Raw genomic sequence first — 25,335 nt, 5'->3', positions numbered from 1 at the left:
ATTTTAGCTTGGGTTTTACATTATAAGAAAGAAAGACTGACAGTGACACATTAGGTTGGTTACAAATTGGTTCAACTTATTCACATCTGTAAAATACAGGCCTAGGTGATATCTCTGGGAGTGGTTTTGATGTATTACATGTTGCTTTATTTTTGCATGGTGAGGTTGACATTTACATGGAATTGCCCTTAAGCAATGACCTGAATTACAGCACCTACAGAATGATCCTCAGGGTTGATGTTTCTCCGTGTAGATGCTGGTGGTTGGAGGCATCGACCGTGTCTATGAAATCGGTCGTCAGTTTAGAAACGAAGGCATCGACCTCACTCACAACCCAGAGTTCACTACGTGTGAGTTTTATATGGCCTACGCGGACTACAATGATCTCATGGAGATCACGGAGAAGCTTCTCTCAGGTTTGTATTTGTACAGGATGAGGTGTGTGTTTTTTTTTTTTTTAAAAAAAGTGTGGATTTTATTGATATGTTTGCTGCCATTTTATAAAATTAATAAGCTGTTTGAGGGTGTGTATGACGTCATGTCTGAGGATACTAACACATCCTCTTATGATGGATTGCTCTATTGTAGCACACAGAGCAAAGCTCCATACTTAAGAGAATATGGTCATTTATTTTTTTCGCGGTGCGGTTTCCATCAAACCCTGCGCTCTGATCGGCTGGCGAGCGGGTCCGTATCCTACGGACCCTGGTTACGGACCTCTGGCGACTCGTTCATTCACAACAACAAACATGGTAGCGGTTTTTTGGTCAACATTTACGCTACCGTTCAAAAGTTTGGGGTCACCCAGACAATTTTGTGTTTTCCATGAAAAGTCACACTTTTATTTACCACCATAAGTTGTAAAATGAATAGAAAATAGAGTCGAGACATTTTTCTGGCCATTTTGAGCATTTAATCGACCCCACAAATGTGATGCTCCAGAAACTCAGGCCCTGTTTACATTATTTCGAATCAGCGGATCATCAGATTAACGTTTTTAAAACGATTCGCGTGCACACAGCAACGCCAATACACGGATACGCTAATCACATGACTAATTAGACGGCACGTCACATGATCCCAGTGCATATCGGGCATGCGCAAGTCACTCACCACTTGCAAGTGGAAGGATGGCAAGCGAACACCTTCTCCAGCAGATAAACACACCTGGCTGTGATGTTCATGTTCTCACTGAGTTTAAGCGCCTGAAGGAGGTTGAAATGTGTAAATAAACCTCAGTGCGGCTCAGCGCTTCCTCCTGCGCTCCAAATCACTCCACCCTGAACAGCGAGTGCCCTCTGGAGGGTGTGCACTCCGGCCCTGCGCAGCTCACAGAGCGCGCGAGTGAAGTGCACGAGCAGTGATTCGGGACTGAGCCGCTGTGTGTGTGATCCCAACACCAGCGAATCAGGAAGGTGGACGTCACAGTGACGTTGTCCAATGACGACGTCAGCTAGAGCTCAGCACAGCGTATCCGCGTATCTTCAATGTTTACACAGCAACGGTTCAAATACGAACTGGGTTGAATACGTGGGCCCTGGCGGATTCCCGTTTCCCGGCGTTTTAATGTGAACGGACAGTGCATCCGCGAAGAAAACGAGACCGATACGGTCTAATGTAAACTTGGCCTCAATCTGCTCAAAGGAAGGTCAGTTTTATAGCTTCTCTAAAGAGCTCAACTGTTTTCAGCTGTGCTAACATGATTGTACAAGGGTTTTCTAATCATCCATTAGCCTTCTGAGGCAATGAGCAAACACATTGTACCATTAGAACACTGGAGTGAGAGTTGCTGGAAATGGGCCTCTATACACCTATGGAGATATTGCACCAAAAACCAGACATTTGCAGCTAGAATAGTCATTTACCACATTAGCAATGTATAGAGTGGATTTCTGATTAGTTTAAAGTGATCTTCATTGAAAAGAACAGTGCTTTTCTTTCAAAAATAAGGACATTTCAAAGTGACCCCAAACTTTTGAACGGTAGTGTATCTTTTTTTTTTTTATAAGATTTATTTATAAGATGATCAAAAATCTTATAAATGTTTGCCAGCATTTCTCAGGAGAACAGCATTAATTTTACAGCATGGATAGCGATAATGACAGTGTTCACAGCGAAAGCGAGTTTTACTACCCTGAGGAAGAAGAAATAAAAGAAAACATTTCATGAGAAAGCTAAAAACCTCTGACTTGCTGACGCCGAGCAAAAACATGGCTGAATCCTGAATGACTCCTATTTGTATAAGTAGGGGACGACATAGGCGGCAAAATGTTTCACAATACGGACCTCCCAGCTGGTAAATAACATATAGACCTGATTTCTAATGTCTTTTTTGCGACTGTATGACGTACGTGTAGCACCACAGGGAACCTGATTGTAGGCGGAAGATAAAATAAGTGCTGGATAAAATTTCTGTAAATAAAGATACAAATTTCGTTGTCCAGGGGTCAAGTGTTTGAAAGATCTCTGATAAAAGATGTAAGGTAATATATATCTCAAACAGTTGACCGCCGGACAACGAAATGTGTATCTTTTATTGACATGATTTTTATCCAGCACTTATTTTTAACTTGCTGTTTAAAAAAAAAAAAAAAAAAAAAAAGCGGTATTATTTACTAACACATTTTACAGAAACTATTCATGACAGTTTCATATAAAACAAGTTAAACCAGTTTTATTAGTCCAGTAGCTTGTTGGACAGTTGACCGTTGTAACCAGACAACAGTTTGACATCAAGTTTGTAATATCAAGCTCACAGCTCGAACCCTCGGAGCTCATACGCTGTATTCGGTCAAGGAGGATTATTTGTTTTTTTTAAATTCTCTCTTCTCCTCCTTCATAGCAGGCAATGTAATGTATCTTTGCTTTGTACACTTATTTTAAAATCTTGAATGGTTTCTTACTCTGCACACTCGTGTAAACAATTATTTTACACTTCAATAGCAGTTATGAGCATCTTTCCTTTGCGTTAAGTAATCTAAAACTACCACAGATCGATATCAATTAGTTCTTATGTTTTGATAATTTTGGTTAGTAACTCTAGAGTAATGATGTAATGTGAAAGCGCTGGTTCACTGTTGTCCGCCAGGCACCCAGCAGAGTCACACAATCATAAATGTCGTGGTGTTGTTTCTGGCGCACGGCATATGGTGTCAAAGAACGGAATGAATCTGTATCGTAACCGTGATGTGTGTATCATTATTGATCTCAGTGTCACAAGACAATGCAGTGATTTATTGAGGTGAAAAACACGGCACAATTCGATGTTGCTGTAATACATGTGTGTTATTTACCACCTGGGAGGTCCGTATGGTGAAATACCGTGACCGAGGTCTTGAAAGTAGTGACCGAGGCCCTCTGGGTCGAGGTCAGTATTCAAGGCCGAGGTCACGGTATTTCACCATACGGACCGACCTTAAGCTGGTAAATAATATTTTTTCTTTACCAAATTCTAACAGAAAACGAGAGCGCCAGAAAGGGAAAACCGAGCCGAGCCGCCATTTTGAATCCTCATTCACGGCTGTAATGCAAATTGCTTCCTCCTCGGTATACAAGTGCACTTCCATGGCAGGAAAAAAACTACATTTTGCCGCCTATGTAGTCCCCTATTTATACAAAATTGAGTCATTCAGGATTCAGCCATGTTTTTGCTCGGCGTTAGCAACAGTTACAGGTTTTAGCTTTTTCCTGAAATGTTTTCTTTTATTTCTTCTTCCTCAGGGTAGTAAAACTCGCTTTCGCTGTGAACACTGTCGTTATCGCTATCCATGCTGTAAAATTAATGCTATTCTCCTGAGAAATGCTGGCAAAAATTTATAAGATTTTTGATCATCTTATAAATAAAACTTATTAAAAAAAAGATAAATGTTGACAAATTCTACTATGTTTGTTGTTGTGAACGAGCGAGTCGCCAGAGGTCCATAACCGGGGCCTGTACTGTAGGATACAGACCCGCTCGCCAGCCAATCGGAGCGCAGGATTTGGACCGCGAAAAAAATAAATTCAGGTTATTTTGTATCCTTGCAAATATTTTGTGCACTCATCGAGAACTCTGCTTTTAGGCAGTTAAGCATTACAGAAACAGTGACGTAGGGTTTAAGTTCAGCACATCCTAGCCTGGCTAACACGACTTCAAAGCTCTGCGAGCATTTGGTCTGGCCAAGCTATTAAGCCAAACCGTTTCCCAGAGCGCGTGGTTGACCCGCCTCCCTGAAATGCCTCAGTTTGCTACTGGTCGAAGCCAGAAAAGGCTGTGACGAAGCTTAAACCAATCACATCACTCTTTCCTCTGACGTATGTGACGCGACGGAAACTGCGGGGCTAACTGGTAGATTCAACTCTTACCGAAGCCGGTCGGGAGCAAGGCGAAAGCGTCCTTCCTTTCAATAAATACCTCCAGGGCTGCTCTTTGCTCCGTTTTCAATGAGGACTTGCTCCATGTTCGTAATGTTTCTAGTGAATGAAGCGCTTCCGGCATAGATTCTGTAAACAATCTATGGCTTCCGGTCGCATTTCTACTACGTCACTGCCTTGAACACGCCTCTACCCAGGGCTGTTGGAGATGCTCAAAGTTGATTGGTTCCCGATTTTTCGGGAGCTTGGAAATGCTGTAGATAGCCTGCCTGGCAGACTAAGCTCGAAACAGGCCCTCATGTTGCGTCACGCTTAGGATGGGCGGGCCCAGGCTAAGCACATCCTGTATTTTTCTTCACTTGTTTTCTTTGCTGCAGTGAATTCACAAACTTCTTTTTTTTTGTGTGTGTGTGTAGTCTGGTTTGGCACATGTTGCATTGCTGTTATCTGTAAGAATGTCCGTCTGTACATGACACTTTAACGGACACGAAAGTATAAATCAGGCTTTACCTTCTTCCAGTGCAATAAGATGGTTCCATGCCACATCTGGCAAACAGTCCTGATTACAGATTAATGAAAATACAATGGAGTATGAATCCATTTTACTCTTAAAATCTTTTTTTTTTTTTTTCAGGAATGGTGAAGCACATCACAGGAGGTTATAAGGTGACCTATCACCCTGATGGACCAGAAGGACAAAGCTATGAAATTGATTTCACACCCCCTTTTAAGAGAATCAGCATGGCCCGTGACCTGGAAAAGGAGATGGGAGTGAAATTCCCACCCACTGACACTTACGATTCTGATGGTACAGTTTAAGCATGATAGAGCATAGCAATGTGTGTAAATAGTTCAGGTCCGGTAAAACGCTGCTCGTTTTAAATGATTTGGCTCAGCATCTGGTTGATTGATATGAAAATGTTAGTTTGGCAGCAGTTTTGAGTTAAAAGAAAACAAGGTACCATAGTTGGCCTCATTTTGGTTTGCTTTTTTTTTTTTTGTGCGCAGAAACCCGCAAGTTCTTCGATGACTTGTGTACTCAGAAGGGAGTGGAGTGTCCGGCTCCAAGAACAACAGCTCGCCTCCTGGATAAGGTAATTTATTTTATTGACCATGCTGTATAACGCACTATTAATCAGTGTGTTAATGTTTCTTACAATCAGATACATGGGTTTATACGGACTAGTAGGTTTTAAAGGTGTAATTAGTAATTTGATAGTAAAGACGGCACTCAAATGACTTTTTAACAAGGCAGTTTTTTAAAATTGAAATGTTTGTTTAACCCTTTCATCACCGCAGGCCGCTATTCCGGTTTTCTTGTAGCAGGGAAACCCGTGTGTGTTTGTGTATATGGCGATTTAGTTGAGATGTCGGATTACCCAGGATTTCCTACGATGTAATTATACCCCCGCTCTGAAGGATTGGGGGGGGTGTAATACTGGTTTACCTCTGTCTGTTTGTCCGTCTGAAACGCCCTTTTTCTCAGCAACCACAAATCATAGCCATGTGGTACCAGACTTCAGCTTGAGGTTCTATACCGTGTGTACCGTTTTCAGGTCTGTCGCACATCGACTTCCTGTTTACCGACTGACTGTATGTACAAATCACACAGTGTGGATTTACTAAATTTTCATAACACTTTTCAGCAACTACAAATCACAACTGCTTGATATTTGGTACCGAGCTTCAGCTTGGGCTTCTATAGTATAGAAGCCCATACTCAAATAGCGGCCCCCGGGCCATTTTAGGCCCCCGGGGGGTCTATTTCTGGCCCGCGAGCTGTTCTGTGTGGTTTTTTTTTTTTTTTTAAATTCGTTTTTTTTTTTTCAATCGCGCTGTCTGCTCTTATTTTGAAAGAGCGCCCCTCGCGCTGCGACGAGATGTGAGGATTGCCTCCATGGCAACGCTAATCTAAGCCCTCGCAAAACTCCAGACAGTCAGTTTACCGGCCGTAACCACAATGGCATGCTCAAAGTTTGCACCAAAAATAAAACTGGACAGCGAGAACCGCCAATTCCAACCAGAATGGACAGAAAGCTTTGCGTTCTTTCTTCCACCGTCCAGCACTCGACCTTTGTGTTTAATCTGCCAAGAATGTGTCGCGGCAATAAAAATGTAAAAATAAAATAAAAATTCGGTATTGCAACCGGCTCACTCATGAACATACACATCAGTGTGTCTCCCTGGCTATCACACCATTCAAACCAAGGTTCCAAACATTGGCCAAAGACACACGAGGCCATTTCTCCCATTAAGCAATATTGAGAGTGTGAGTTAGTTCTTGAGTTTGTTAACCAAAGCACAGAAAATGGGCAGCTTGAAGGGTATTTGTTTTGGATTATTAACAGGGTAATGTTTTATTCAGTTATTTATTTGTTCTATTTATTTTATTCAGTTATTTATGTCCAAATGAAAAATATATATTTTTATTTTAGGTACGCCCTAATACTGTTGTGTTCAATGACAAGGAAATGTTAAAATAAATGCATTACATTATTATGGCATGTATCATACACATTCTCAATAAATGCCCCTTTGAGTAAATGGGAAAAAAAAAATGGTGGCCCCTCATCATTTCTATTTGAGTACCCCTGTTCTATACCGTGTGTACCGTTTTCAGGTCTGTCGCACATCGACTTCCTGTTTACCAACTGAATGTATTTACGACACTATTTCCAGGGGTGATAGCGTTCCGGCGCCGCGCCGGATTTCCGGCTTACCGTGGCTGGGGAAAAAAAAAAAATCTAGTTCGCCCATTGTCCTGTGTCATTCTGAGATGCGCAGATAGACAGTAAAGGGAATTCGGAATTCCCTTTACTGTCTATCTGTGCATCTCAGAATGACACAGGACAATGGGCGAACTAGATTTTTTTTTTTTTTTTTTTTCCCCCAGCCACGGTACGCCGGAAATCCGGCGCGGCGCCGGAACGCTATCACCCCTGTATTTCAAGAAAATGCTATTTCAAAATGACAGTTTACTAGGATGCTGTTTGAAGTCCCTGGGGAGAGACACTGCATGTTGGAGCTTTCATTACTGGATAGCTAATGGATTGATGATTTTTCCATCTCCTGAGATGTAGTGCTTCTTGCTTGGTTGGAAAAATGCACCAGTTAGGGAAGTAATAGCAATTTGAAGAAGAATAATTTTATTTGTGTAGTGTTAATCTATTTCTGCACTTCCTGTATTGCAGTTGGTGGGAGATTTCCTCGAGGTGAAATGCATCAACCCGACATTCATTTGTGACCACCCTCAGATCATGAGCCCACTGGCAAAATGGTGAGCACTTCTCCAGTTCCAGTGGAAAGACGTAGAGTTCTCAACTAGACTGGAGTAGGAAGATTGATATAAAGGGAGCGTGCGTGAGTAATGGGATAAAAGGGAACATTTCCAGGAGGACAGCAGTAATCAGGATTGGTATGGTGATGTGTGTTGTAGGGATGGCGAAAACTAAAAAAAATCTTGACCGACCACCGAGCCTCATTAGCCGGTTAAAGTCGGTTAACCTACGAGTTTAAAATTCTCGAATTGGAATTATTAGAATCGATTCTAAATCTAACCGCGAGCATCCGCACATTCAGTCCCAGTCGCTGCCCTCCACTCACATTACCTTTTCTACAGCGCAAAACATTTAGTCAAACGCGGCACTGATGTCGAGGGGTTTGTATTGGAGCGGAGGACAAATGGCTCCAGCTTAGAGACATCGTGAGAAGCGTGAAATCCCCCCTCGACCCCTCTTCCTTGTCCTTCTCCACCCGGGTCTGTGTCTGCGGCCGTGTCAGCAAGGGGCACGCACTTTTTTTTTTTTTTTTTGTTAAGTTGCAACTTGGCATTAAAAATATCAATGTGAACATGTTCTCAATAAATTGCCGTCATTTTCTAAGCGGCAAGCTTTAGCTCAGTCACTACCGCTGCTTGCATTGAGTAGCCTATTGAAAACAATCCCATCATACACTTGTCCCATCTTAACTTTTCATTGAAGATGGGACGTTTTAGCGATACGGCCCCTGGTGTTTACAGTTAACTGCAGTAGGCTGTGTGTTGATATTGCGTACTGCTACGGACTAGGCACTTTTCTTCGAAGTGAGACACAGAGACCTCATACTGCAATTGTTTTCCAGCTACTGATATTACGGTTACATGGCTGCTAATTGTGCACAGCCATTGGGAATGAGAGAGCTGGAGCTGAGCTGATTAGCCGCTAAGCTAATATAGCAACTGTCTGATGCTAAGTAACATCAGTGAGCAACCAGGTTTTAGTTCAGATCTTGTGTATTATTATTATTATTACGTTGACATTAATATTCACCAGACTAATCAACCATCGACTTCATTCATGCGCCGTGTTCTTGTTTCTTTGATAGTCAAGAATTTCCTTGATGTTACGTACCTGGTTAACATCGTAGTAAAATGTAATCCAACACTGAGACTTTTCTTTTGCCGAGTGGCAGCTGTTTTCAACTGGGGCGGGACATGACTGAATGGGTGTTTCTGGTTTGTCAGCTGTCGTCCTTACACCGCATGGCATGCTCCAAGTGTTTACAACACAGAATTCCAGGTTCTCCGCTCCAAAATCGGCAGCTTCAAAATGATTGATTTTTTTTTTTTAACCGACAACCAAAAAAAAATTAACCGGTTGACGTTGATTCGGTCAACCATCGGTCAAACGGTCATCGGCTAACATCCCTAGTGTGTTGACACTTTTGTAAACATAATGGGTGGGTGGGGGGGTGTTTTAAAAAAAAAAAAAAAACCTGAAGCATTAGCTCTGTGAATACACACAGTTTTATATACTTCACTCCTCAATGGCTCAGTGGCGGAGACTGTGTGGACAAACACGATCACTTGTTTATCAGAAGAAAAAAAAAAACATTTTACAGTGTTGGGAATCAACTTTAATGAGTTGACCAACATAATGCGAGGGTTTTCTTTGTGCAAGACTGTTTATCAGGGTGGGACAACAACAGAAACTGTGGAGAGATGGCAAGATTAGGGTTGGGAACTGAGACGAAAATTTCCCCTTATGCAGCTGTCTGGTCTGAGATCCAGTCCTGCGGACCCTGTGCATTTTTGGTATTTGTCAGGAAACACCATGTATTAAATAGTCTTTAAACGTGTGTGATCATTCATTAGCCATTATGAAGATGATCTGGGCAAAGATTTAGTCATTAGCAACTAATGAGAAAGATGGAGAAGAATCTGATTTCAGGGTGTAACGATACGTCGTGACCCGATCCAAAAATGTGACCGTGCGCATTGTGGAAATGTGCGATATCTGCATGCTGTTCATTATGCATGTAGTGTAATTGCACTGTTTGAACACTGGAGGGCGCAAACTGCACGACCCACAGAGGTTCAGCGAGCACACTGGTCACGTCCTTGCTTGTTTTCTTTATGGAGAGCCTGTAAGATGCTTCCGACACTCCGGCCAGCATGTGTTCTACAGTTACACGGTCATGTTGTAATGGTTAAAAAGAACTCTTTGGTGCTATAAAACACCATCCCTGAGAAAGAGGCCACAGAAATCGGGCGCTTCAGCCGACTTTGGAGCCATTTCTGCTGTAGAACTCCTTATATTTCAATCAGTCAGGCATTTTCAAAATCCTCCGGTCAAAAACATTTGGGAGAATTAATACATTTGATTTATTTTTAAGATATAATGAATCTTTACAGTTGTTTACAATATCAAACCTCTTTATAAGAGTAATTTTGTTTATTGGAGTCCTTTCAGTCATAAGTTTTCCTGATAGATAGACATAGATTGACTTACTTTATTGGTTCCATGCTGGGAAAATTTTGTTGCAGCAGCAAATTATCAGACATGTGAAAAGAGAAAGACGCACTGTACAACATTTAAATAGAATTTAAAAAAAAAAAAAATGATCCCAAGATCAGACAGACTATACCAGGGCTTTACTGTGTGACATCAACTTGCACAGCCAAAAAAAAAAATAAAATCAGTACCATAAATTGAACAATGCTACGGAAGCCGAGAGAGGCCCTTCATATAATCCTTTTTTTTTTTTTTTTTTATTCACCTTGTTATTCCGAGATAACGACATAATTAATTCAGGACCTCGAGAAAACAGCACAACTAATTCGAGATCTCGAGAAAATGAAACCGTTATTTCGAGATCTCGAGAAAACAAAACAATTATTTCATGATCTCGAGTAAACAGCTGGGAAATGGTTCATTCAGGTGCGCCAAGAGACTTGTGATATGCTGACTTTGGGGCTATTTCTCATTCTGTATAGACGCAACTTTGCTCATTAGAATGTCTGGAATAATCGATCACCTAATAAGGCAATATTTTGATCAGGGGTTGGCACAGGGAGAGATTGCATTAAGTCTTTTAATAAGGGATAATTTCAAAATTATCCGGGTGATGTTCTCCTCTGGGACCCCCCTCTCTCTCAAGGCATCGTAAAAAGCCATTTCTGCTCTGTTACATGTCTGCCAATTTCTAAGTCTTCGTTGTCTGACCCACAGGGGGGCGCTCTGCTAGAAATCTCAGCTGTTTTCTCGAGATCATGAAATAATTTTGTTTTTTCGAGCTCACGGAATAATTTTGTTTTCTCGAGATCTCGAATTAGTTGTGGTGTTTTCTCGAGATCCTGAATCAATTATGTCGTTATCTCGGGATAACAAGGTGAATAAAAAAAGATTATATGAAGGGCCTCTCGCGGCTTCCGTACAATGCAGAGTACTTTCTGCGCCTAATTATCTCATATTCCCCTCTGAAAATGAGTAATAACTATAGGAATAAGAAGATATTGTAATATAGGTCTAGAATATCCTGGTACTCAACCCAGAAGTGGAAATAAAGGGTTTCGCTGCGTGCATTCAGGCCTTTCAATTACATAATTTGGGCTACACCCTGTGTTTCTGAATTTGGGCTTTTCCCATCGTGATACAGGGTAATTTGGGCTTTTCTGCACGCGCAAAGGGCTGTTTTCCCAGTGCTCGGTGTCTAAACCTGCTGCTGCTTTTTTTAGCTACAAAGTTATTAATAAATAAAGAAATCTGTGAAATGTTATTTTTAACATTTTATTGCAAAATATCTACAGCATTAATCCCTCTTGATGTACATGACAAAAATAATTGGAATACAGTTAGTAAGTATTTAAAAGGTGTGTTGGAGCCTGAGGAGAGCCTGGAGGAAAGGAGCCTGGGAATGAAAAAGCAAGTTCTGCACTGTTGCCATCAGAGAGATGAACCTGTAGCAGATCTGCGACACACAAGCTTTTTCAGTCACATCGCAAGAATTGGCAGCGCAATTCACAGTATGCAGTCAGGTCAAAGATCTTCGTTTAAATGAAAGGCCAGTGTCTAAGGGCCTCTGCGTGCTCTTGCGACAAGGCTTTCGCAGATAGCTTTTCGCAGACAGTTGTAATTTATCGTTGAGCGGGGAGTAATAGGTGTGCGCGATGTTATTCACCGCCACAACGCAAGGGGGCGCAAAGTCATGAAATCGCTAGGAGTAGTTGGTGGGTGTGGTTAGTGGAGTGTTTATCCTCCGGTTACTTATAATGACTAGAACTGGAGTCGTATAGTTGTCCGTACTTCCTCGATCAACCGCTCTTCGTGCTGCTCCATCTTCGCTCGTGTTTTTAAAAATGGCGGTCGTGAAAACAAAACAAACCGGGAAAGTAGGGAAGCGGAAGTGCGTGTACAGCGGATGTAGAGTGGACCTATCGGAGCCCTCTTGTCTGCGACACTGTCTGCGAGGCTTCTGCGGTGGTCACAATTTTTGGGAGGTGCGCGCAGAGTGTCTGCGAAGGGTGGGGGGGCTACGCAGACGCCATCTGCGACGCCATCTGCGAGGACTGGGTTGTCAGCATAAATTGGCCTTCAGACTATCATCGGCAAGAGGACCAAGCTCCAAGTCACCGATTCCACCCACACTTACACAACTGTGTGTGTTTAAGATGCAAGCTCTATCTTAAATACACACAGTTGTGTCCTGAATAGCTCTTTTATTCAAGTTTTTAAAGGAACAGTCCACCGTACTTCCATAATGAAATATGCTCTTATCTGAATTGAGACGAGCTGCTCCGTACCTCTCCGAGCTTTGCGCGACCTCCCAGTCAGTCAGACGCAGTCAGATGCGCTGTCACTCCTGTTAGCAATGTAACTAGGCTCAGTATGGCCAATGGTATTTTTTGGGGCTGTAGTTAGATGCGACCAAACTCTTCCGCGTTTTTCCTGTTTACATAGGTTTATATGACCAGTGATATGAAACAAGTTCAGTTACACAAATTGAAACGTGGCGATTTTCTATGCTATGGAAAGTCCGCACTATAATGACAGGCGTACTAACACCTTCTGTGCGCTTCGGCAGTGCATTGATACGGTGCTCAGATATCAATGCGCTGTCGAAGCACGTAGAAGGTGTTAGTACGCCTGTCATTATAGTGCCGACTTTCCATAGCATAGAAAATCGCTACGTTTCAATTTGTGTAACTGAACTTGTTTCATATCACTGGTCATATAAACCTATGTAAACAGGAAAAACGTGGAAGAGTTTGGTCGCATCTAACTACAGCCCCAAAAAATACCGTTGGCCATACTGAGCCTAGCTACATTGCTAACAGGAGTGACAGTGCGTCTGACTGACTGGGAGGTCGCGCAAAGCTCGGAGAGGTACGGAGCAGCTCGTCTCAATTCAGATAAGAGCATATTTCATTATGGAAGTACGGTGGACTGTTCCTTTAAATGATAGAGGAATTATTAGAATTTAGCACAATAGGGTAGTAAACGTTCAGGTTCACACTCCAGTCCAGAAGGTGGTGGTAATGCACCTAAAAGCTGTTTGCCAACCGCCCTAAAAGAAGAAGAAAGATGATTTACCAAATGTGGAAATCCTGCTCTGGTCATTGGTACGCGAGCCTCACGCCGCCACGAAATCATGACGTGCCAATCGCCATTGATGGAGAATTTGTGCTCTGCGCGAGGCTTACGGCTAGTTTGACGAACCCAGAACAACATGGGAATGGTGTGGATTACGCGTCAATTACGAGAAATACGTGCTAATTCTTGCTAATTTTGGTGTTTTTAAAGAAGAAAGTAAAGACATTTGGGTTTTATGCAGCCAAGTTTATTTAATCAACATTTCGTTTTGTTTTTTTACTTTGGGTAGCATATTTTGGGCACTTGACCTTAATTTGGGCGCCTCTTTAATTTGGGCACCTACGACGTTATCTGTCGCAGGTTTCATGTAATTGAAAGCCCTGGCACTGACTGCCATTCATGACCATACACAAAACCACATTCTCAACGCCGGTTGCTAGATGGCGCTCTTGTGTGATTTGACCTCGATTCTGTTCCTGGCATCCTGGAATTGGAAAATGAAGAGGTGTGCTATGGAGTGTTTTCATTTCAAATCTAATTTTGCCCCTTGCATATTTGACAAGGTATAAAACAGCAAATTTAATAATGTTGAATTGTGCCTATATCAGCCCCAGATGCCACCACAATGCTAGTCTGGCTAACGCAACTTCAAAGCTCTGCGAGCATTTGGTCTGGCATAGATATTAAGCCCAACCGTTTCCCAAAGTGCGTGGTTGACCCGCCTCCCTGAAATGCCTCAGTTTGCTACTGGTCGAAGCCAGAAAAGGCTGTGACGAAGCTTAAACCAATCACATCACTCTTTCCTCTGACGTATGTGACGCGACGGAAACTGCTTGAGTAACAGGAAGAAGAAGGAGGAGCTGAAGAGGAAGATAATAGCGCGATCAAAGGCGAGACGACCACAACGATAGGATTCTTGCTGAGCCCCATTGATTTGGCTACCAGCGGGGCTAACTGGTAGATTAAACTCTTACCGAAGCCGGTCGGGAGCAAGGCGAAAGCGTCCTTCCTTTCAATGAATACCTCCAGGGCTGCTCTTTGCTCCGTTTTCAATGAGAACTTCCTGTTGAATGCTTTCAATACAGCATCTACCGCTGTGTCAAAGGCTTGCCGCTGCTCCATGTTCGTAATGTTTCTAGTGAATGAAGCGCTTCCAGCATAGATTCTGTAAACAAGCTATGGCTTCCGGTCGCAGTTCTACTACGTCACTGCCTTGAATACGCCTCTACCCAGGGCCGTTGGAGATGCTCAAAGTTGATTGGCTTCCGATTTTTCGGGAGCTTGGAAGAGCTGGAGATAGCTTGCCTTGCCAGACTAAGTTTGCAACAGCCCCCCGTGTTGCGTCACACTTAGAATGGGCGGGCCCAGGCTACCACAATGCACCATTTGAAGTCTCTAATTTCAAAATTTTCCTGGGGAGCATGCTCCCAGACCCCCCCCAGCAGTCATCGGGGCCGAACCGCATCAGTAACACCGCTCTGAGAGATATATATAGTGTGTGTGTGTACATGTGAATAGGTATTAATAGTGCTAAAAATAAGAATTGTGATAAATGAAGATAAAAATTGTGCAAAAATGGCAGTATTGAACAGAAGATAGGTAGATAAATAAAAGCAAATAAGCGCTCACGGTGCAAAGTAACTACAGACAGTAAACAAATGAGCTCTGGCGGTGCAAAGTTACAGAGGACGAGGGTCGTAAACAGGATCATACAGCAGAGAGGTCGGAGTTCTCTCTGTTAGACAGGAATGAGTTATTGTACAGGATGATGACTCGGGGCAGGAAAGGTTTCCTGTATCGGTCTCTATGACAGTGAAGCTGTAACAGTCTGTTGGAGAATAGGGCTGCACTGAAAATCGAGTTCATACCTCCCGTACCGATTATCAATCCATTTAGCTGTATTTTCGGTTCGAGTCAGCGACACTTTCCCCCAATTTTTACTGATTTTATATACGCACTTTTACTGCGTAACCATTACACTTGCATTAAATCAATGCGAGAAAGCGATCGGCTGGAATAGAGCACAGCTTTGTTTCTAAATAAAATGTGTAATTTGATTGGACAAGAGCAAGGACCCAAACCAGTCAGAGTAGCCGGCAATTTACTGTTGCTAGGCACCAAAATGACGGAAGCCAAGCTTAAAGATGCTTCGTCTCATCTTAAATCGAAAGTTTGGCTACATTTTGGGTTTCAACAAGACGCGACGGACATTGCAACGTGGTGCATGTTATGTTGATGTGAAGTATAAGGCAGGGTCAACTACAAACCTCGCAAATCATTTAAAGCAAAAACACAATGTGGATGTAAACGAAGCAAGTGCCGCCGAATTGAAAACTGAAAGTGTTACAAAAGTAGTAAAACCTGGTATGCGGGGACGGTTAAAACCGACTGATGTGATTTACTTTACCTGTTATTAGTTAGAGTTTAGAGCCAAAGTTACAAAACAGTTTTACATGTTGCTGAGTTCCTACTGTACTAGTGTACTGACTACTGATTGAACTGTTATGAATATATATACCGCCGAGGTCACGGTATTTCACCATACGGACCGACCTTAAGCGGGTAAATAATGTATATATTTTTTTCTTTACCAAATTCTAACAGAAAACGAGAGCGCCCGAAAGGGAAAACCGAGCCGAGCCGCCATTTTGAATCCTCATTCACGGCTGTAATGCAAATTGCTTCCTCCTCGGTATACAAGTGCACTTCCATGGCAGGAAAAAAACTACATTTTGCCGCCTATGTAGTCCCCTATTTATACAAATAGGAATCATTCAGGATTCAGCCATGTTTTTGCTCGGCGTTAGCAGCAGTTACAGGTTTTTAGCTTTCTCCTGAAATGTTTTCTTTTATTTCTTCTTCCTCAGGGTAGTAAAACTCGCTTTCGCTGTGAACACTGTCGTTATCGCTATCCATGCTGTAAAATTAATGATATTCTCCTGAGAAATGCGAAAATAAATATTGACAAAAATTATGATGCTTGTTGTTATCGTGAACGAGCGAGTCGCCAGAGGTCTGTAACTGGGGTCCGTATCGTAGGATACGGACCCACTCGCCAGCCAATCGGAGCGCAGGATTTAATGGAAACCGGACCGCGAAAAAAGTAAACATAAATATTAAATAACTCTCTTTGAAGAGGAAGGTGTTTGTGAGAGAGAATGACTGACTGATCCTCACTGCTCTGTGCTCAGGAATTCATCAATTCAAGTCGCCAAAATATCCTTATTTTAACTTATTTTATATATTTTAAGCATTTTACACGTACATATCCTGTTGACTTGTGACCTAGTCAGCATTTGGAAAGTTTTCATCTTTCCAGACAAATTTTGATGGGATTTTTGTTAATTGAATTTTAAAATCTGAGGTTGGTTTGTCTTTTCATATTTAGTTGCAGAATCGAAATGAATCGAATTAGAGTCTGAATATCGAATCGAATTGGTGTCTTAATGAATCGTTGCAGCCCTGTTGGAGAAGGTGCTCCACTGTCTGTGGAGAGGGTGGTCAGGATTATCTGTGATGGATAACAGTTTGTACTGACTTTTATATATTGTTAAAACTTTCTCAGAATCAAATTGAACAGAATCATGAACCCAGTATTGTGAGTTGACTTGTGACCAGAGTGTATCGTTACACCGCTAATCTAATCATGTTTATGTGCATGACGTGTGAAACTGAGGAATGCACTGAAGTCAAGAGCTCCTCTGATTTATACCCCTGCTCTGGGGGGGGGGTTATACTGGCTTACCTCTGTCTGTCCGTATCTCCATTCATCCAAAACGCCCTTTTTCTCAGCAACCACAAATCATAGCCACTTGGTACCAAACTTCAGCTTGGGGTTCTATACCATGTATACCGTTTTCAGGTCTGTCCCACATCGACTTCCTGTTTACCGACTGAATGTATTTACGAAACACGCAGGTGCCCCTTTTCCACCAAAGCAGTTCCAGGGCTGGTTCGGGGCCAGTGCTTAGTTTGGAACCGGGCTTTCTGTTTCCACTAACAAAGAACTGGCTCTGGGGCCAGAAAAACCGGTTCCAGGCTAGCACCAACTCTCTGCTGGGCCAGAAGAAAGAACCGCTTACGTCAGCGGGGGGGCGGAGTTGTTAAGACCAACAACAATAACAAGACCGTGAAAGATCGCCATTTTTAAGCGACGAGAAGCAGCAGCTGTACAAACGCGAAGTCATCCATTATTATTATTGTTGCTGCTGCTGCTTCTTCCGTGTTGTTTTTGCTTTGATATTCGCGCCAAGGTTTATGTAAACGTAGCGCCCTAAGTAACGTATACAGCGATGTAATGACGTGGCTCCACTTAGCACCGCGAGCTATGGAAAAGCAAGCTGGTTCTCAGCTGGCTCGCAAGTTGAACGAGTTGTGAACCAGCACCAGCACCGGCCCCGAACCAGCCCTGGAACTGATTTGGTGGAAAAGGGGTAAGGGTGGATTTGCAAAATTTTCACAAGACTTTTCTCAGCAACTACAAATCATAACTGCTTGATATTTGGTACCGAACTTCAGCTTGGGGTTCTATACCGTGTATACCGTTTTCAGGTCTGTCGCACATCGACTTCCTGTTTACTGACTGAATGTATTTATGAAACGTACTGTATAGGGTGGATTTTGACGCTATTTCAAGAAGCAAAATGCTATTTCAAAATGACAGTTTCCCAGGATGCTGTTTGAAATCCCTGGGGAGAGACACTGCTCTTTACTTGCCTGTTTCAGGGTTAATTATTTGTTGACGTCAACATTCATAATAAGTGTCCTATTCCTTCGATTGCTTGCATTCTGATATAAGCGAGAGCGGGGGGGGGTACGGAAGTGAGCAGGAGCTCACAGTTCATCTTGTTTTTAATCTCTTCCATGCGTCGTCTCATGATATTCCTGTAGGCACAGATCGCTGAAAGGGCTGACGGAGCGCTTCGAGCTCTTCGTCATGAAGAAAGAAATCTGTAATGCCTACACGGAGTTGAACGACCCAGTCAAGCAGCGCGAGCTCTTTGAGCAGCAGGCTAAGGTGAGAATATACGAGGCATTTGATAGTGTGTGTGTGGATATGGATGGATGTACTGTATGTATGTGACTACTTCTCGATTGTTGATTTGATTAGGCGAAGGCAGAAGGTGATGATGAGGCCATGTTTATAGATGAAACATTCTGCACGGCATTGGAGTACGGTCTTCCACCCACTGCAGGCTGGGGCATGGGCATCGACCGCGTCACCATGTTCCTCACAGACTCCAATAACATCAAGGTAAACCAACCATCAGTCTGTTTTACAGACAAATACCACAATTCAGATCTGTTTTGTGCTGAAGGGAATCGAACCTTTTTATTTCGCAGATTAAGACCTTCCCTTATTAAAATGCCTTGAATTTAGATTTACAGTATTGGCCTTTGGGCTTTTCAGGCTATTTGGAACACCAACTTTTATTCATTCATTTATCTCGTGTCCTGATTTGCTGATGTGGTGTCTGGAAAATGATTAAAACTTACTTCACCAGTGGTAGTTCATAAACGTTGTCCGTTACATTTAGGCCAAGCTTACATTAGACCGTATCTGTCTCGTTTTCTTCGCGGATGCACTGTCCGTTTACATTAAAACGCCGGGAAACGGGAATCCGCCAGGGTCCACGTATTCAATCCAGATCATGTCTGGTCCGGTGCTGTGTAAACATTGAGAATACGCGGATACGCTGTGCTGAGCTCTAGCTGGCGTCGTCATTGGACAACGTCACTGTGACATCCACCTTCCTGATTTGCTGGCGTTGGTCATGTGACGCGACTGCTGAAAAACGGCGCGGACTTCCGCCTTGTATCACCTTTCATTAAAGAGTATAAAAGTATGAAAATACTGCAAATACTGATGCAAATACTGCCCATTGTGTAGTTATGATGGTCTTTAGGCTTGCCATCCTTCCACTTGCAAGTGGTAAGTGACTTGCGCACAGCGGCTCAGTCCCGAATCACTGCTCGTGCACTACACTCGCGCGCTCTGTGAGCTGCGCAGGGCCGGAGTGCGCACCCTCCAGAGGGCACTCGCTGTTCAGGGCGGAGTGATTTGGAGCACAGCCGCTGAGGAGGAAGCGATGAGCCGCACTGACACATTTCTCAACTTACGTGCCGAATTAGTCATGTGATTAGCGTATCCGTGTATTGGCTTTGCTGTGTGCACGCGAATTGTGTATTGGCGTTGCTGTGTGCACGCTAATCGTTTTTAAAAACGTTAATCTGATGATCCGCTGATACGGTCTAATGTAAACCCCACCTTATACCATGGTTTTGTTGACTTCAGGCTTCTGATGTCGATTAATTATCTTTAACGGCAGCTCTTACAGTAATGCGTCTGCACATCCCAGGCTTGTATTAAAGCACTCGTTCTAAATCCTGATCGTTTCTGTAGTAAAAGCTTGTTCAGGGGAACTTTCTTGGTAAGCGTTCCACATAAAGGTATTAAACACGTATGGCAGATTCTACCATAACAGAGGCCAGTTAAGTCCCATCTCCTTAAATTGCTGAATTGATTATTTTGATCATTCTATTAAGTTTTTCTAGTAGCATTTGGGGTCTTGGACATTCACAGTAAATTTTAGGACAGTAGTCCTGGTAACTAATTAATAAAAGCCTGACATGACAGACATGCTAAATGACAATAGAAACACATCGGTTTCTATCATCAAAATCTGACCGACAAACTAACATCTACCATCATATTCTGACAGACACTCTAGATGACAATAGCAACAAAACTCTTTCTTACGTTATTAATCTGACAGATTTAGTAATATTAAATACCTCATCACTAGAACCAAATAATAAAATAAAATATTGAAATAAAAAAGATAAAATTTATTTTCAAAATTGAAATATCAACAATAATTGTCAGAACAGTGACGATAGACACGACTGTGTCACTTTCGCGGGGAAATAACACATTGAAATGGCCTGTTGGCTGAAAGGGTTGCAAGTGGCTCTGATTTATCTCAACTTACGATAGTTTTCCTCCAGAAAAATTTCAATATGAATGCACAAATATATTCTCAATGTTTCTATCGTCAAAAATTTCTATCGTCAGGATAGCTGACTGAAAATCTTACCTTGATTTATTTGATGAAATCTAGCTGTCAGAACTCCGAGCCTTGCCCGGAAGTAAATGTCTGCTGTCACAAAAATCATGCGCAGTAGAATTTCCTCTTTGCGTCAGTCAACATGTGCGTGGTGAGGGCTTGAATTTTGCTATCGTCAGGTGCATTTGACTGACGATAGCATTTTTTAAAAATAACTGTGGGCTTCTCGTCGTGAACGAAATAGTTTTTTCGCTGTTAATCTATTTCAACTCTATCTGTTGACACCCAAAAATGATAAAGCCTGCTTCCACACGATAACTACCAAAGATCCATAATGGCCGAGTCTGTCGTCAGGTCATCTGACAGAAATTCACTGACGATAGCAACAGGGATAATGAAAGTGATTTTTAAAATGGGAGTTATGTCTGTCAGATATGTCAAAGAAATAGAACTTTATTCTTTAACAATCTTTTATTGATATACTCAGTGTATTTTTAAATGACGTGCTGTTTTAGAAGACCAAATACCATATTTTCAATCTTGAAAATATTACCTCACTGAAAAAAGGACAAGAAAAATTTCTTATTTTGTGGGCAAGTGGTTAATGGATCCAGTTACGGTAGAATCTGCCATATGTAATGATTGCCATGGTGAAGTTTTCTGTTTGGAAACGTTTATTTAGTATTTTAGCTCTTTTATATTTTTAGGTTTTCTGACGCGACTCGGAATGCCATTTGAAGGCAGTATTAAAGAAATAAATATGGCTATGAATTTAGACAAACAAGTCAATATCGTTCAAAAAAAAAAGAAAAAAAATATATATATATGAGTGTTATTTACTAGCTGGGAGGTCCGTATGATGAAATACCGTGACCGAGGTCTTGAAAGTACTGAGCGAGGCCCTCTGGGCCGAGGTCAGTATTCAAGGCCGAGGTCACGGTATTTCACCATACGGACCGACCTTAAGCTGGTAAATAATATATTTATTTTTTTCTTTACCAAATTCTAACAGAAAACGAGAGCGCCCGAAAGGGAAAGCCGAGCCGAGCCGCCATTTTGAATCCTCATTCACGGCTGTAATGCAAATTGCTTCCTCCTCGGTATACAAATGCACTTCCATGGCAGGAAAAAAACTACATTTTGCCGCCTATGTCGTCCCCTATTTATACAAAATTGAGTCATTCAGGATTCAAGCCATGTTTTTGCTTGGCGTTAGCAACAGTTACAGGTTTTTAGCTTTCTCCTGAAATGTTTTCTTTTATTTCTACCTCAGGGTAGTAAAACTCGCTTTCGCTGTGAATACTGTCGTTATCGCTATCCATGCTGTAAAATTAATGCCAGTATGCTGAGAAATGCGAAAATAAATGTTGAGACAAATTGCAACAACAAAATGTTTGTTGTTGTTGTTGTGAACGAGTGAGTTGCCAGAGGTCCGTATCCAGGGTCCGTAACTGGGATCCGTATCGTAGGATACGGACCTGCTCGCCAGCCAATCAGAGCACAGAATTAGATGGATTTCCCAGCTTTTTTTCCCCCCTCCATCTGTTATTCAAATGAACAGGGTGTGGTTATTTCACAGATTCAGACCAAAGCAGTTGATATATTTTATTGACCCATTTATATATTTATATTTACTCGTGTATCTATAACATCTCAGTATCCTGTCCGTCAGCAGGAATATTGTCTTGGTTTCTGGAGTTGATCATCACGTTCGTCTTTTCCTTGTTGATCTCGAGTCCCACTCGTCTGGCTTCTTCATCTCGTCTGTTAGTCTTGTCCTGCATCTGCTTTTAGTCTTTTGGTTAGTTTGTAAGGAAGGAGGGGACATGAAGGACCTGAAGAACAGACTAGCAAAAGCCAGGGGTGCATTCGTAAGATTGAAGGGGATCTGGGGGTCAAGAACCATCTCTAAAAGAACGAAACTCAAGCTGTATAATAAGACTCTGGTCATGCCAGTCTTACTAAATGGGTGTGAGACGTAGAAGATGAATAAAGGGGATGATAAGGCAGTGGACGTGTTTCAGAATCGGTGCCTGTGAAGAGTTCTACAAATCCAATGGCGGGATCATGTTGGCACGGAGGAGTAACTGGGGAGAAGTGATACAAAGCTGCTGAGTGAAGAAGTAAAATCACGAATATGATTGGCCGCATACGAAGACAGGACCGGGATAGCAACTGTAATAGAGCAATGACCTGGACGCCAGAGGGGAAGCAAAAGACAGGACAGCACAAGACCACCTGGGGGGAGAGAGAGAGAGAGAGAGAGAAGAGGCAGGTTGGAGAACATGGGATGAGGTGTGGGAGAAGTGGAGAGACTCTGAGGGCCTTATGTGCCACAATGCACAAAGCAGATAGGTGATAACAGGTGTATTTACTGTATATTTCACAGGCATATTTAATTATTGTGTGTTTTGTTTCTTTCCATACACAAGTGTTCAGGACACAGGGTTTGCTTTGTGGTGTCTCGGTAACATTACAACCTGTGTGTGCCGTGCCCCCCCCCTTTCCAAGAGGGAGAAAAAGAGAAGCTGTTGAAGGCACTGCTGTTTGTAGCAACTATAAGGCATTCCAGAACATTAACCAATAAACGGATAAAAATTTGGCAGTGTGTTCCTTAATAATTGCATAGGCTGTGATTGTTGCGCAGTAAGAGGAATAAAACACACTGCGGTATTGTTAGAAAATAATCATCTTTGGGGTGGTGACAATAATTTCACTTCACGCATCACACCACCATTATGGGATGGGGTGTTTTTATGCAAAAAAAAAAGCTCATCTGTCCATAAGGCCAATGAGCCGCTGTCATGGCGTGGCATCCATCGTCCCCAATTCAGTTAAATCGTATCTCCTCCGTCAGTTCTCCACGGGTTTCCGTTCCGATTATTTTGCTTGAAAGAACTCATCACTCCACACAACACTTGGGTCTTTGTTTTCTCATTTTTTGCTAACGAGTTACTAATTGGTCCAAATAAACGAATTTTCCAGGCGTCTCACTAGAATTGTACAACCCCAATTCCAAAAAAGTTGGGACAAAGTACAAATTGTAAATAAAAACGGAATGCAATAATTTACAAATCTCAAAAACTGATATTGTATTCACAATAGAACATAGACAACATATCAAATGTCGAAAGTGAGACATTTTGAAATTTCATGCCAAATATTGGCTCATTTGAAATTTCATGACAGCAACACATCTCAAAAAAGTTGGGACAGGGGCAATAAGAGGCTGGAAAAGTTAAAGGTACAAAAAAGGAACAGCTGGAGGACCAAATTGCAACTCATTAGGTCAATTGGCAATAGGTCATTAACATGACTGGGTATAAAAAGAGCATCTTGGAGTGGCAGCGGCTCTCAGAAGTAAAGATGGGAAGAGGATCACCAATCCCCCTAATTCTGTACCGACAAATAGTGGAGCAATATCAGAAAGGAGTTCGACAGTGTAAAATTGCAAAGAGTTTGAACATATCATCATCTACAGTGCATAATATCATCAAAAGATTCAGAGAATCTGGAAGAATCTCTGTGCGTAAGGGTCAAGGCTGGAAAACCATACTGGGTGCCCGTGATCTTCGGGCCCTTAGACGGCACTGCATCACATACAGGCATGCTTCTGTATTGGAAATCACAAAATGGGCTCAGGAATATTTCCAGAGGACATTATCTGTGAACACAATTCACCGTGCCATCCGCCGTTGCCAGCTAAAACTCTATAGTTCAAAGAAGAAGCCGTATCTAAACATGATCCAGAAGCGCAGACGTCTTCTCTGGGCCAAGGCTCATTTAAAATGGACTGTGGCAAAGTGGAAAACTGTTCTGTGGTCAGACGAATCAAAATTTGAAGTTCTTTATGGAAATCAGGGGACGCCGTGTCATTCGGACTAAAGAGGAGAAGGACGACCCGAGTTGTTATCAGCGCTCAGTTCAGAAGCCTGCATCTCTGATGGTATGGGGTTGCATTAGTGTGTGTGGCATGGGCAGCTTACACATCTGGAAAGACACCATCAATGCTGAAAGGTATATCCAGGTTCTAGAGCAACATATGCTCCCATCCAGACGACGTCTCTTTCAGGGAAGACCTTGCATTTTCCAACATGACAATGCCAAACCACATACTGCATCAATTACGGCATCATGGCTGCGTAGAAGAAGGGTCCGGGTACTGAACTGGCCAGCCTGCAGTCCAGATCTTTCACCCATAGAAAACATTTGGCGCATCATAAAACGGAAGATACGACAAAAAAGACCTAAGACAGTTGAGCAACTAGAATCCTACATTAGACAAGAATGGGTTAACATTCCTATCCCTAAACTTGAGCAACTTGTCTCCTCAGTCCCCAGACGTTTACAGACTGTTGCAAAGAGAAAAGGGGATGTCTCACAGTGGGAAACATGGCCTTGTCCCAACTTTTTTTGAGATGTGGTTTTGTCATGAAATGTAAAATCACCTAATTTCTCTTTAAATGATACATTTTCTCAGTTTAAACATTTGATATGTCATCTATGTTCTATTCTGAATAAAATATGGAATTTTGAAACTTCCACATCATTGCATTCCGTTTTTATTTACAATTTGTACTTTGTCCCAACTTTTTTGGAATCGGGGTTGTATCTCCTGTCTGATTTCTCATCCGATTCCAGTTCTGATCGATGTTTTGGGTCGATCTTCCCTCGAGGAACTAAACTTGGTTGTTTTATTTTCCTGTAGTGAAAAATTTTACAACTTTTTGTCTATTTTCAGTTGAATTGCGTATCCTCCTTCAGTTCTGATTGTTTGGTTTGAAAAAAACTCGACCTTCTGCACAAAACTTGATCATTGTATTGTCAATTTTTTGCTAAAAAAAAAATTGTCATTAGGTCACCTTAACACATTTTCTTCGGACTTGAATTGTATCTCGTCTCATTTATCATGCGAATTCAGTTCTGATCGATGTTTTGGGTCGATCTTCACTCGGGGAACAAAATTCAGTCCTTTGTTGATGTTCCTGTTGTAAACAGTTAGTTGTGGAGGTTGGTCCTCTCTCTCTCGCACATCACATTTCAGTTCTGTTTGACGTTTTGGTCGT

The 25,335-nt window shown here is 42.2% G+C and overlaps 2 protein-coding genes across 3 annotated transcripts in view; both read left to right on the top strand.

The window, feature by feature from the left end:
* rpl13 (ribosomal protein L13) overlaps window positions 1-25,335 on the top strand; it is a 242,501-nt gene that overhangs the window by 64,892 nt on the left and 152,274 nt on the right. The window lies entirely within an intron of this gene.
* kars1 (lysyl-tRNA synthetase 1) overlaps window positions 1-25,335 on the top strand; it is a 74,446-nt gene that overhangs the window by 48,461 nt on the left and 650 nt on the right. For both annotated transcript variants that reach the window (XM_060940816.1, XM_060940817.1), the window contains 6 exons: window positions 254-416; window positions 4,988-5,161; window positions 5,362-5,447; window positions 7,545-7,630; window positions 18,093-18,219; window positions 18,313-18,456. In XM_060940816.1, the coding sequence (XP_060796799.1) occupies window positions 254-416; window positions 4,988-5,161; window positions 5,362-5,447; window positions 7,545-7,630; window positions 18,093-18,219; window positions 18,313-18,456 (780 nt within the window). The remainder of the gene's footprint in view (window positions 1-253; window positions 417-4,987; window positions 5,162-5,361; window positions 5,448-7,544; window positions 7,631-18,092; window positions 18,220-18,312; window positions 18,457-25,335) is intronic.

This window comes from Neoarius graeffei, chromosome 15 (genome assembly GCF_027579695.1).
Source record: "Neoarius graeffei isolate fNeoGra1 chromosome 15, fNeoGra1.pri, whole genome shotgun sequence".
Classification (NCBI taxonomy): Eukaryota; Metazoa; Chordata; class Actinopteri; order Siluriformes; family Ariidae; genus Neoarius; species Neoarius graeffei.
This window is presented reverse-complemented; position numbering and strand designations above follow the sequence as displayed.